The sequence below is a fragment of the Sceloporus occidentalis genome, unplaced genomic scaffold, assembly GCF_023333645.1.
Source record: "Sceloporus occidentalis isolate IW3139 unplaced genomic scaffold, rSceOcc1.0.p SCAF_34, whole genome shotgun sequence".
NCBI lineage: Eukaryota > Metazoa > Chordata > Lepidosauria > Squamata > Phrynosomatidae > Sceloporus > Sceloporus occidentalis.
In genome coordinates, this window is record NW_028317014.1 from 1604511 (window position 1) to 1619278 (window position 14768).

A 14768-nucleotide genomic window follows, 5' to 3' on the forward strand; every position below is an offset into this window, starting at 1 on the left:
CTCAATCTATGGTGCCCCATTTCCTCAGTGTACTATTTATGGTACCAGATTCTTGTTTTTATTTATTTGTGCATAAGAAAACAACCTGTCATCAAATTCAAGGGACTATTGGATTATTGAACCATTTAGACAATGATTGAAAATTGTTTCTTTTTACATCCGGGAGATGTGACTCACCCAATTCTGTATTTGTACTTGAATAAGGAAAATGGGAATAGCTAACATGGTCCAAGAAAAGGTGGAGTGTAGTCAATGGTGAAAAATGTCACAACATTTTCAGAAGCTCAGGGGTTTATTTTTCAGATGGAAAAGTCCTCAGAGGTTCCAAAGCTAATGTGAGCCTACGTGTTTCCTTATGATAGCCCAATAAAGGTGTTACTTTTGATTAAAGTCTCAGTGGGCTCGATTCAATGGACCTGACTAAATCTAGCTATGGCTATATGGTTTTACATATCAGGACATAACAACAATCATCTGTTCCTTAGCAGGTCTACAAATTAGGTAATTACAACCTCAGATGAACAACAACACATATTACACAGTGTCATGATTTATTCAACAAGAATATGTTTGTATGTGCAATCAGATAAAACAAAAGATGCATACAAATGTCACAGGAATAGTTAGCATGGACATAATGAAGACGACAACAGGAAAATTCAACAAAAAGGAATTTTTTACAGCCCTATTCTTCTATTACTTTAAATATGTCTCATTTTAATGTATTTTACTGTTAATGGGTTCAGTAGAAAATATAAAACAAGCACAGAATATTATTACTAGCTGGTGCATACTGACAGGAAACTAATGGTAGTTTTTTTGCTTTAAATATAAGAGAAAAAATTGCCTTTGCTGATTTAAGAAAATATATTTTTTTAAATTGCCCTGTTATAAAAGACTACTGTTCCCTGCATAATTGTAAGCCATTTTCATAAACACTTCTGAAAATTCTTTCCAGGTGAAAGATTATGATTAAATCCAGTGCATTATTTATTTGATGGAAATGAGTTGGATTTTGCAATTGAAATATTTTTTCCCAGTATTCTCAATTAGAATGTTTGGAATGGTTTGGAATGACTCTAAAGTTATATTAATCTGCTTCTGAATACTGTTTCTATGGCCAAAAAAAGCAGATTTAAAATTTCCACTTTGTTACAGAACTGATGTAATTGTCATTTTTTTTCCCAGGGATTTACAAATTGGAACAAACGAGACTTTAACCAATTTATTAAGGCAAATGAAAAGTATGGGCGTGATGATATTGATAACATTGCTCGAGACGTGGAAGGAAAAACACCTGATGAGGTCATGGAATATTCAGGTCTGTTCATTTTAAAATTAAGCTATTTACAAACTATATACAATTTTCTCTGCAGCATACATTAGCAGATGGGTTATGTCTTTGGTTCTTTCTGTAAGTATGTCTAACATTAAATTTTATAATCCCATTATGAACCCTACTAATGAGCTCCCCTAGTATAGAATTATGTAGTATGCTAATGTTTTACAAAAAAAAAATACATAGATATGATTCCCATGTCCCATTCCCATGTGACTGTGAAAATGCAGGAAAACGTATCTTAATAAAGAAAATATGCAGAAATCAAACGGAGCTTCTACTGGAAGAATTGTCGTGGTGGACCTGTTTAATGTATAGCTCAATCACAGAGATATGTGGCCACTTAAGAGACAAATCCTTAAAAAACACATAGCATGTCAATATTCTACACACAATTACTCAAGGGTAGTAGACAGTAGAGCATATGAAAGGGAATTATGACTGTTGAAGAGAGAAGAGCATGAATACGTAAAGAACAAGGTGACCAGTGAGAAGAATGGGACAGAAAGTGTCATAAATATTAGCAAGCAAAAGAAGCCTTGGATATACAAAGGAAGAAAGAAGAGGTGTAGTTGGAGGGGTATGAAAAGCAAGCTCACTGCTGGAGACAGGGTTACATGACCTAGAGGCTTAGGGGTATAGGTGCCATGAAGACAAGTTGGGAGAGAGAGAGAAGCAGAACCTTTATGAAGTGGGTGAACATAGAAAAAGGCTACTAAACTAGAAGAGTAGGCAGTGGTCCATTACTAATGTTTATATAGGAAAGGCAGACTTTTCCTCAAGAACTGGTATGGGGTAAAATGTTGTCCTTAATAAAACAGCCATTTATTTAGGGACAATGAGTGCAACAGCTAACACAATTTTCAATAATGGAAAGAATGAAATATCAGATCTAAAGTATTATATATTGTATAGCTTTTGATAGCGGCATCTGAATAACAAGCGTTTTTTAAAAGTATGAAAGTTTCCGAAGTTTGGAGATCACTAACACAACAGCAATAATAAATTCTAATTTTAATACATAACTTTCATGAAAAAAAAAAACCCAGATAAAACAATAAAGTAAAACATGGACATTTTTGTAACCAAAGGCATACATTATAAAAAAATATGTCCAGTATGTACAAATACAGTTTACAGTGAATGCAAAAAATCTCAGAAAGCAAAATTATGTCGTAACTCAATGAATTATTGTATTACAGCAGCAACTTCAATTGTGCGTGTTTGCTTCATGCTGCATTCAGTCATAGACAAGCCATCTGTATCCCAAGTAAAAAGCTATTTTGAGAAGCTGTTAAATAGCATATATACAGTGTTCAAAAATTTGGGGTCACTTTCAAATGTCCTTGTTTCTAAAAGCAAATTTTGTTAATTAAAATAAAATAAGTGAATCAGGAATGCAATGTAGACATTGTTAATGTTGTAAATGACTATAGTAGCTGGAAAACGGCTGATTTTTTAAGGAATATCTTCATTGTTGTACAGAGGCCTTTTATCACTCCCATCACTCCTGTGTTCCAATGGCAAGTTGTATTCGCTAACTTAAGTTTAAAAGGCTAATTGACCATTAGAAACTAATTTTGCAATTATGTTACAGCTAGAAATTCCCTTGTTTTCCTTGAAAACAGCTAAGTGACAGGTGTGTGTCTATGTTTGTAGTCACATGATGCACTTTACACTCTTGTTGAATTTTTCTATTTAAAGTGAACTAAAATACAGTGATAATGTTTTTTATATATTTAGTTTTATATATTTGCAGCTGTATTTTGGGAGCGATGCAATGAACTGCAAGACATTGAGAGGATCATGGCTCAAATTGAACGGGGCGAAGCAAGGATTCAAAGAAGGATCAGCATCAAGAAAGCCCTGGATGCTAAAGTAATTTTGTCCTAACTTTTTACAGTTTCTCAATAGGCAAAACCTGAATGATATGCAGTATATTACTAGATTTGTGGGTGAAAAGATGTTTTTATGTGACTACCAAAAATGTGGAAATGACTGAAAGCACATTAACAGAAGTAAATTGTGCTTTCTTTTGTTCACAGCCTGAATATTTGCATAAGTTAAGGGTTATATTCTTGCTTGTAATCACTGAGCTTTATTCAGTTGCAGCTCTTCTCGATTTTCTGCCTGTGGAAGAAAAGATACAAATCCAAAATTAGAACATGTATTTCCTTTGTAGTGTTTAAAAGGCCAGAGCACCTGATGACCCATAATGGGTTTTCACTGCTTAAAATTGTTCTTCTGGGGGAAAAATTATATGGGGTAACTTTTCAGGGAATGCCAATTGTGCCAAGCATGTATGTATCTTGGCTCAACTTAAAAACAATATATACAGACTTTTATGGGGTTCTATTGGTTATTTGTTCTGGGATGAAGTCTAGGATGCAATCCTATTAACATCCCTGTTACAAAGTAATAAAGGGAAAATTCTAAAGTTATGTCAATAAATAGTCCACAACTCAAAGGTAGGTAGCAGGAATAAGCTGAGGTTGGTAACTGGAAAAAACAACAGGATACAATATTAACTAGTGTTGAAAGAAAGCTGCAGCTTGTGAAGTGAACTCATTGTGATGATACGACTCCACGTTTGCTAACTCTTGACTCCAATTAGCTTTTGTTGAAGTGATTCGAGGTTCACATACTTTTTCCAACCCACACTGAATATTTGAATGATGTATTCAATATAGTCAAGAATAATACATTTGTGTGTTGTTAGTTAAAACAGATGGTGTTTGTTAATTATTGTAACTTGAAGATGAAGATCATATTTTAAGACAAAGTTATACATAAATGCAGGTAATTCCAAAGGGTTCACTTACTTTTTCTTGCCACTGTGCATCACAAAAGAAAAAAAGGTGATAAAAATCCCCTGAGATAAACCATAAAAAACCAACTTCAGCTATAGGCGAATATATCACTATAAAAACATTAATTTACTGGCAAAGAAAATGTTTCCATAGTGATTTACCTGACGCTAATTTGTTTAACCAAGTGTAGATGAGGTGTAAAATTACTTTTCTAGACTAGGATGTGGTTTTATTTGAGACAGGAAGACGTCAGTTCATTCCTCAAAACTGTATTCAAAATTACATAACTGTATCTGCCCTACAGGGATGTTTTTGTCTTGAGAGAAACATAAACGTCATCCTCACTGGCAACCTACCCACCCAGTAGGTCTGCAGGATATTGTGACAGAAGCTTATGTTAATAAGGGGGTCAGATAAAATTATAGCAGTTTATGACTAAATAACGTGCCCTACGGTGAGTCCCCTTTATTTAATTTTAGGACACTTGCACTGGATACAAATTCTTATTAGTGTATTAGTCTAATCCTGCACAGAAGGGCAATCTGGAGCTGAAATGCAAGACAAAAAAAATTGATGATTATAAGATAGAACAGTATTTTGAATTATGGCAGCATTTGTTCAAGTATTGTGAATGTTTTTTTTTAAATCATAAGGTAGAAAAAATGATTACTAAGGTTGCTTTTCTGTGTCATGTTCAGATTGCAAGATACAAGGCTCCTTTTCATCAGCTGAGGATACAGTATGGAACCAACAAAGGAAAAAACTATACAGAAGAAGAAGACAGGTTTCTAATATGTATGCTGCATAAAATGGGTTTTGACAAAGAAAATGTATATGAAGAGTTACGCCAGTGTGTTCGAAATGCTCCTCAGTTCAGGTTTGATTGGTTTATCAAGTCAAGAACTGCCATGGTAAGAAGATTATTCCTATTGCGACCAATTTACAATTCCCCTTTTCTTTTGTACATTACTATGAGAAATAACAACTAGTTTTGACAAGATAGTGACTTATCTATAGACACAAATATTTGTAATTAGATTTGACAACTGCCATGTGTCGACTACACATATAAAAGGCAAGAAACTCTAATTCTAGTTTTCATGCAAGACTGTAAAACACAGTGTAGGTGGACAAAAATAGTATAGTACTGCTCCCAAGTATCTCATTTTTTCCAAAATGCTGATGTTTTTAGCCTTAGTGAAACAAATATTAAGATTATATCTGGAGGAAAAAAACTACCAAGTTCTTTCTATGTACAGTGAAGATGTGTAATGGCACAATAGTGACACAGAACTTTGTATTATTGGAACATGATCTATAGTAAGGCCATTATTTTCCTTTGGATACCAATGATAAATGTAATGGTGTGGGATATGACATGTTTAGTTACACACACAGTATACTTTACCTACAATATACTTTCTGTCTGAATAAGAAAAACTAGCTAAAAGACGGGATGCTGACAGGGGGGCAATTGCCCCTTGGTGTGGGCAACTTCTTAACACAGTGTGTGGTATACAGACTGTGGTGGCTTTATATGGAATACACAATTAAAGCTTTATTGTGTGTTCCATATAAAGCCACCACAGTGTGTACAATACCACACTTAGGGTGAAACAGTCTTACTGGATCCTATATTTTCTCCCTTTATAGGTGCATCTACGCAATTAATTCCCGTAAATGGGATTGGACATAACTGGATAGAGCACATGGAGCATGTTATCTATTAAATGTGTGTCCTTGTCCACAAACTGTTTGGTGCCATCCCTCTCTGGCTAGCCAGATTTTCAGTAGCTGTTAAAGAGGAATAGGCAGTATATTCGTGTATACTCCTACCATAAACTTGTCTGGTACTTAATAAGCAATGACGATTTCTTAACATCTTTATTCACCTTACCTCAGTTTGTGGTTTCACCGTATTGTACCGGTTTCTTCTTTCTTCTGCCGTTGTACAATAATGCGTGTTATATCACCTTGGCCATCCCAAGACATTGTGCTGCCTGGGTCCAAAACACCCACACTAGCACACACCCGGAAACTCATACTAACATGCACACAGAAACTCATACTAACACACTCATCCAGACACTAACACACATACACGCAGGCACCCACACTAACATGCACACACACGCTAGCATATCCCGACACACTCCGTCAGATATACACATAAGCAGACACAAACATATCCAGATGATCACAGACACACAAACACGTACGCTAACATACCCTGACAAACACTGACAAATCCAGACACACACTAACACACACACACAACCCAACATACCCACACACACAGTAACATAGTAACATAGTAACATAGTTCATAAGGTTGAAAAAAGACCAAAGTCCATCAAGTTCAACCTATATACATATTGTGTCCCTACTGTGTTGATCCAGAGGAAGGCAAAAAACCCTTATGAAGCAGATGCCAATTGCCCCATACCAGGGGGAAAATTCCTTCCCGACTCCAAATATGGCAATCAGAATAAATCCCTGGATCAACGTTCTGTCCCTATTAATCTAATATCCATAACTTGTAATATTATTGCTTTCAAGAAACACGTCCAGGTTTTGAACTCTTTTATTGAGTTTACCATTACCACTTCCTCTGGCAGAGAGTTCCATAATCTCACCGCTCTTACTGTAAAGAACCCCCGTCTGTGCTGGTGTAGAAACCTTCTTTCCTCCAGCCGTAGAGGATGTCCCCTTGTTATAGAGACAGTCCTGGGTATAAATAGGTCCTGGGAGTGATCTCTGTACTGTCCCCTTATATATTTATACATAGTTATTAAGTCCCCCCTAAGCCGTCTTTTTTCCAAACTAAATAACCCCAATTCTGATAATCTTTCTGGGTACTGTAGTCCTCCCATTCCCCTTATTACTCTGGTTGCCCGTCTTTGAACCCTCTCCAGCTCCACTATATCTTTCTTGTACACTGGTGCCCAGTACTGTACACAGTATTCCATGTGTGGTCTGACTAGTGACTTGTACAGGGGTAGAATTATTTCCTCGTCGTGGGCATCTATGCCCCTTTTGATGCACCCCATGATTTTATTTGCCTTAGCAGCAGCTGCCTGACACTGGTCGCTACAGGTAAATTTACTGTTAACTAAAACTCCTAAGTCCTTTTCCATGTCAGTCGTCCCCAGTGTTTTCCCATTTAATACATATTCCCAGCCTGGATTTTTCTTCCCCATGTGCATAACCTTACATTTATCTGTGTTGAACCTCATCTGCCACATCCCAGCCCAAGCCTCCAACCTATGCAGAGCCATTTGTAATCGTGCGCTGTCCTCTATTGTGTTAACCACGTTACAGAGCTTAGTATCGTCTGCAAAGATTGATACTTTACTATGCAATCCCTCTACAAGGTCATTAATAAATATATTAAAAAGAATAGGACCCAAAACTGACCCCTGTGGTACCCCACTAGCAACAGTAACCCACTCAGAGTATGTACCATTAATAACCACCCTCTGTTTCCTATCACTGAGCCAGTTACTTACCCACATACACACCTTCTCCCCCAGCCCAAGCATTCTCATTTTATGTACGAGCCTTTTATGTGGCACCGTATCAAATGCTTTGGAAAAATCAAGATATACGACATCCAGCGATTCACCCCGATCCAGTCTTGAGCTCACCTCCTCATAAAAGCTGATCAGGTTAGTTTGACAGGACCGATCCCTTGTAAACCCATGCTGATATGGAGTCATACACTTATTTTCATTGAGATACTCCAAAATAGCATCTCTTAGGAAACCCTCAAACAGTTTACACACAACAGAAGTTAAACTAACAGGCCTATAATTCCCCGGGTCACTTTTTGTCCCCTTTTTGAATATTGGCACAACATTTGCTATGCGCCAGTCCTGGGGAACAGACCCTGTCACTATAGAGTCCTTGAATATTAGAAATAGGGGTCTGTCTATTACATTACTTAACTCCCTTAGAACGCGGGGGTGAATGCCATCTGGACCTGGTGATTTGTCTATTTTGATTTTTTTTAGGCGGCACTGCACTTCTTCCTGCGTTAGACAGGCGACATGTACTGGGGCATTTATCTCATCCTGCTGTATATTACCTGGCATTTCATTTTCCTCTGTGAATACAGCAGAGAAGAATATATTTAATAGATTAGCTTTTTCCTGATCCCCATCTATAACTTCTCCCTCATTACTTTTTAAGGGGCCAACGCTTTCATTGTTAACCTTTGAGCAATGAGTCTTTCTGTCTCCAATTTTGCTGCTTTTATCTGATTTTTACATATTTTATTTTTTTCCCGATAGCTTTTTAGTGCTTCCTCACTGCCTTCCTGTTTTAGTAGCTTAAATGCCTTTTTTTTGCCATTTATTGCCCCCTTTACATTTTTATTTATCCACATTGGTTTTCTCTTGTTCCTGACTCTTTTATTCCCATACGGTATGTACCTTTCACAGTGAGAATTTAAGATATTCTTAAAAATCTCCCATTGAGCGTAGTGACCACACTAACAAACCCAAACACACAATCACTACACTACCATACCCTGACACACACAGTTGCCACACCCCACCTCCTTCTTAATAATAATAATAATAATAATGCTACCGAATGTATATGGGTGCCAGACAGAACATGCCTTGGGGTGGCATATTGCCTCCCCTGTCAAAGTGGCTGGCGCTGCCACCAATGTACTCTGACATGACAGAGATGTCCTGCAACCACTACTGCTGCTGTTTTGTTTACTGCTGTAAAGAACTGTGCCATGAACCCGAGTGAGCTTAAAATCACAAGTATTTCTTATCCACCAATGTAATGTCATAACTGAGACTTGTTTAATACTGCTTTGGATGCTGACAGACATGCAGTGACTGTTTGCTTAAAGCAAGCTTTAGCTATGATACGAAAAAAGGATTCAGCAATGCTAGTAAATTTTCTACCTGTAAACTACAAGCTTACATAGTACAGTAAATTATTATACATTTCTGGGCATTTCAGCCATCATAGCCTTTTAAAACTTTTGGATGCCCCCCTTGCAAAGCATGCAGGTGATTCTGCAGAATCCCACCATATGCATTTGCCAATTCCCCCACCGCCAGCTATTTTCATTCTAGGAAGTGTGTTTCAGCTGAACACATCTCCTTGCACATGATATACTGGATATACTGATCGTCAGTCAGCTGCTGCACTTGCTTACTGAATGCTCTGGATGAGGGTTTAAGGAGACTCGCAGGTGCATGCATGGAAAGGGCTCCAATTGATTGTAGTGGGAGCAGTTAATGGCATTGTGACCATATAAATACTTTAGGATTTTGACTCTTGGATGTATACAAAGTTATTTTGTCAATTAATAAATCCATTTCCCAAACACATTACTAAATTGTTCATAAAGTCATTGTACATTAAATGTCTAGAATCCATTCCCTCTCCATCCTTTCTTCTAAAGCGGTGTACTTAATGGTATCTGTGCTAGACATTAAACTACTTTACTAAGTCAGCTTGGTAAATTTGCCATTCCCAACAGAGAATGTGGCATCCAAACCTCTTAAACACCAGCAGTATTATATGCTCCGTCATATCAGTTAATTGATTAACACACATGCTGATTAATGCAATACACATTGCTTTATGTAATTTGTACACAGTTTAAACACATTTAGAACATTTAATGCCTTTGGAAAAGAAAACTATGTGATCTATCAGATGAGCAGACATAGCTGTGGGTTTAAGACGGAGATTAAATTACGTTTCCATCTCCTATTTCATAGGAAAAAGTAGCAGCATGCATTACCGAGCTGAAAATGGGAAATGCATCAGTTAACTGAATTAATGTCCTAAGCTAGTAATATTAAATCCAATGCATGCCTGTCTCTGAAAGCTAGTAATATTAAATCCAATCCATGTCTGTCTCTGACAGCGCATCTGCTTGGACTGTTATCTTTAAGTAGGGGATGTATCATAATACACAGTGAAATTCGAAGGTCAGATGTTCAGGCCACCCGGAGGGCTTTCCCTGCAAAATTAACCAGCCATTGAAATTCTAACAAATACATGATACATATCTGTAGCTAACATGTTATATATTTTATATCTCTTTTCAAAAATGATGGTGCTTGTGATACTATTTTTGTTAATCTACTTCACTAGATAGTTATGTTAATTATAAAAACTGACCCGTTTAATTCACTGAAATACATGGTCATGGATACTTTTCAATACATAATTATCAGTAAAACCACTAGATGTCTCCCCATACTTATTTGTAATTCTTTCATTTTGATTTTCATTTTGCTAAAATGTGTTTTTTTCATTTGCTGTGTTCTAAGGTATGCACATTGTGAACTTTTAATATAGCCAACATAGTATTTATTTGACTTTTTTTTATGTAAATTGCCACAGCCATTATAAAACAGCCGAGCCCTTGTCAGAATAAATTTAGGTGATTCCTTTAAACAAATTTGTATTATTATTAGTGAGTAGTACACTATTGTATTAAGTAGCCTGTGATTTTGTATGGCATTCTGCCTGTGCAATATGTGGGATGCCATAAAGAGCTTATTAACATCCCATAATCAACCAAATGTTTGTTCTGTGGACAAACAAGTGTTGTACATGCATGGAATTCAATGGTCTTATGTCATAACTTGGTGCATCAATATGTCACTTGTCTTAAAAAAGCCTAATGGCTCAGCATTACTAGATATTCTGCAACAGATCTTTGCTTTTAAATTATATATTTGCTTGAAATATCTATATTCATATATATGTATGTATATTTTTATGGAAAATGCCAGATTTGCTTAGAGCTTTACTGTTTAAAGTAATAAAAGTACATTATGTACAGTTCTATACATATACATATGTATAGAACTGCACTATACATATTCTGTACAGACATTTTGATTAGGTACAATATGCGTGAATACAAATGTTGCCCTAAGGGCTTACAGTCTAAGATCATATGTTAAACTAACACAGCACAGGAATGGAAATTCGTTCCTGGTGATTTAGTTGAAGTGTTTACTTTCATCGGCACATACTTTCACGCTCCTTATCCCTTGTGCTGCACTGATGTCATATTACAACACTTAGTTTTAGAAAGTGGCAGGAAGTAAGAGGGTAAAGGAACATGCTGGTTTGTGCTAAAGAAGGGACATCTCGCGCCGTACAATGCAATAGTATGATTGTATTTACACATATATATATATATATATATATATGCAACACATTATTTACAGTTATTTTGAACTGAAATAGTTTGGTCTGGAAACCAGTATATACATCTATTATTGTATCAGTTTAAGAGATGCAAGAGAAATTGATAAATGGATCTATCTATAGTTTTTGTTGTGTGCTTTCGTTTATTAGGAGCTGCAGAGGCGTTGTAATACACTCATATCACTCATCGAAAAAGAAAACCTGGAGATTGAAGAAAAAGAGAGAGCGGAGAAAAAGAAAAGAGCAACGAAGCCATTGGTAAATATATTAGATTTGCTACTGTTACAGTATATTATATTAAAAAAAAGTTATGCAAGCTCCTTTCTGAATCATCTTTTTATGAAACAATATATTGCTATATTTTTAATGGTAGTATGTGTTATTAAAAAAAAAAAAATGAAAGCTCACTAACAGAAAACAAATGGGCTGTAAAAAAGTAAGGAGAAGAAATTGGAGAGGTTTATAAAGGTTCTAGTAGAATAATTGGCTCTAGAGTTCAGGTCAACTCTAAACAGTGTTTTGATTAGCAACTGTATTTACGTTTCCTTAATAAGAAAGCAAATGTAACCTTAAACACCCCCTCTCCTCAAGAATATACGTACCATTATCATACTGACTTTCTGTGCGAGTGTTACACAAACAAAAGTTGTTACAAGTGGAAATTCATTTAGTTGATTTATGTCCATAAGTGAGGTTGGAGCTTTAGATGCAGTGGAATTCATATTAGTCAATATTATTTTGTAGATCAGGGATTTGAATGCAAATGACAATGAGCAAAATCAATCACTGGAAAAAAAGTCACCTGTGGTAGTCTCTGTATTGCCCAAGTAGCTTTCTTCCATCAAGGTCCAGACAATATTTCTGTCATCAGAATAGTGTTAATATCATCTTCATATGCAAGATGAATATGTAATTATAATGAATTTAAACTAATAGATGAGCGTTATACTTTGACTTGATACAAGGAGAACTGATGGAAACAGATGGGAGATATAATGATGCATTGTACTGGGAAAACTCAAGAGTTATCCATGAAGACATTATGGAAGAGAGGCATATTTAGATTGGATGGGACAAATAAATCATGGTATAATATAAGTAAGAAATGTGCCAGCGTGAAGGAATGTGAGCATAATTTGTGTTGCACAAGGTCAAAAGCTTTACCTAGGACACATGGAAGTATGCACAGAGTATTACTTTATCACACAGGAAAGGTAAGAGGACTTAGTGAAGGAAAAAATTATTTGATCCCCTGCTGATTTTGTACGTTTGCCCACTGACAAAAACATGATCAGTCTATAATTTTAATGGTAGGTTTATTTGGAAAAAATAAGTTATAAATTGATTTGCATTTTATTTAGTGAAATAAGTATTTGATCCCCTATCAATCAGCAAAATGTCTGGCTCCCAGGTGTCTTTTATACAGGTAAAGAGCTGAGATTAGGAGCACTCTCTTAAAGGGACTGCTCCTAATCTCAGTTTGTGACCTTTGTAAAAGACACCTGTCCTCAGAAGCAATCAATCAGATTCCAAACTCTCCGCCATGGCCAAGACCAAAGAGCTGTCCGAGGATGTCAGGGACAAGATTGTAGACCTACACAAGGCTGGAATGGGCTACAAGACCATCGCCAAGCAGCTTGGTGAGAAGGGGACAACAGTTGGTGCAATTATTTGCAAATGGAAGAAACACAAAATAACTTTCAATCTCCCTCGGTCTGGGGCTCCATGCAAGATCTCACCTTGTGGAGTTTCAATGATCATGAGAACGGTAAGGAATCAGCTCAGATCTATACGGAATGATCTTGTCAATGATCTCCAGGCAGGTACCAAGAAAACAATTGATAACGCACTATGCCACGAAGGACTGAAATCCTGCAGTGCCCGCAAGGTAACTCTGCTCAAGAAAGCACATGTACAGGCCGATCTGAAGTTTCCCAATGAACATCTGAATGATTCAGAGGAAAACAGGGTGAAAGTGCTGTGCTCAGATGAGACCAAAATCAAGCTATTTGGCATCAATTCAACTCGCCGTGTTTGGAGGAGGAGGAATGCTGCCTATGACCCCAAGAACACCATACACCATCCCCACCATCAAACATTGAGGTGGAAACATTATGCTTTGGGGTGTTTTTCTGCCAAGGGAACAGGAAAAAAATCAAAGGGACGATGGATGGGGCCATGTACCGTCAAATCTTGAATGAGAACCTCTTTTCCTCAGCCAGGGCATTGAAAATGGGTCGTGGATGGGTATTCCAGCATGACAATGACCCAAAACACGACCAAGGCAAGTGGCTCAAGAAGAAGCACATTAAGGTCCTGGAGTGGCCTAGCCAGTCTCCAGACCTTAATCCCGTAGAAAATCTGTGGAGGGAGCTGAAGGTTCGAGTTGCCAAACATCAGCCTCAAAACCTTAATGACTACTTAATGACTAGTAAAATGCAAATTAATTTGTAACTTATTTGAAATGCATTATTCTGGGGTTTTTTGTTGTTATTCTCTCTCTTACTGTTCAGATTACCATTAAAATTATAGACTGATCATGTCTTTGTTAGTGGGCAGGGGATCAAATAATTTTTTCCTTTACTGTACTATGAGTTGGAAAGCGGGAGGGGCAACTATGTAAAAATAATAGAGCAACTGGGCATGTGACAAGAAAAGGCTATCATAATATTTACAAACATATGGTTGTGTCTAGTGATACTGAAATGATATTTTGTCTCCTTTTTTTGAAGGCACATAAAAGAAAAGCAGATGTAGTAGCAGAAAAAAAGGATGCTAAGAAGGCAAAGTCTTAAAACAGGAGTAACCTCAAGTACATGCTGATTGCGCTATACAAAACTGCCATCTAATTCTCACCTTCAAATATTTTCACACTGTTAAACGCCTATGTTTATGTTTGAATATTTTAATCTTGTCAGAAATTTCAGCTGTTGCATTGTCTTTATTAACCTGAAAGATGGAGTCATATTTTATGCATCTCAGTATTTCCATGTATTTTGTGAGTGGCATCTTACCAAGGTTCTACCAGTCCTTGTTTTTAAGCCAGTGCAGAGGTTTAGCTTTTGTATGTTTTATACTGTACGCTGTTGCTTTGGAATAAAATCTTAGTCTGACAGGAGTTTGCGTCTTGGTACTCAAATTAATATATAATGTAATATAATCAGTTTACAGGTTTTCACACAGCCACATATTACTACCAATTACATACAGTCATACAAATATATACATATCAATATATATTATTATATAGATGTATAACACTTTGTAATATTGAATAATGGATACCATTTCAAGCCAAAAATTTAACCTGTCCATGTTTGCTGTGTTGCATTCATACAATACAAAAACTATATTGATGTTACGCATTAACTACCAGGAATGGACTGGGGATGAAATCTGTCCTGGCATTTTAAGGC

General features: G+C 36.5%; 1 protein-coding gene across 1 annotated transcript in view; it reads left to right on the top strand.

The window, feature by feature from the left end:
• LOC149298129 (SWI/SNF-related matrix-associated actin-dependent regulator of chromatin subfamily A member 1-like) overlaps positions 1-14147 on the top strand; it is a 57462-nt gene extending 43315 nt beyond the window's left edge. Inside the window, exons 20-24 of the mRNA XM_089487626.1 lie at positions 1189-1321; positions 3099-3217; positions 4848-5060; positions 11503-11610; positions 14085-14147. Coding sequence (XP_089343752.1) covers positions 1189-1321; positions 3099-3217; positions 4848-5060; positions 11503-11610; positions 14085-14147 — 636 coding nt within the window. The remainder of the gene's footprint in view (positions 1-1188; positions 1322-3098; positions 3218-4847; positions 5061-11502; positions 11611-14084) is intronic.
• The last annotated feature ends 621 nt before the right edge of the window (positions 14148-14768 follow it).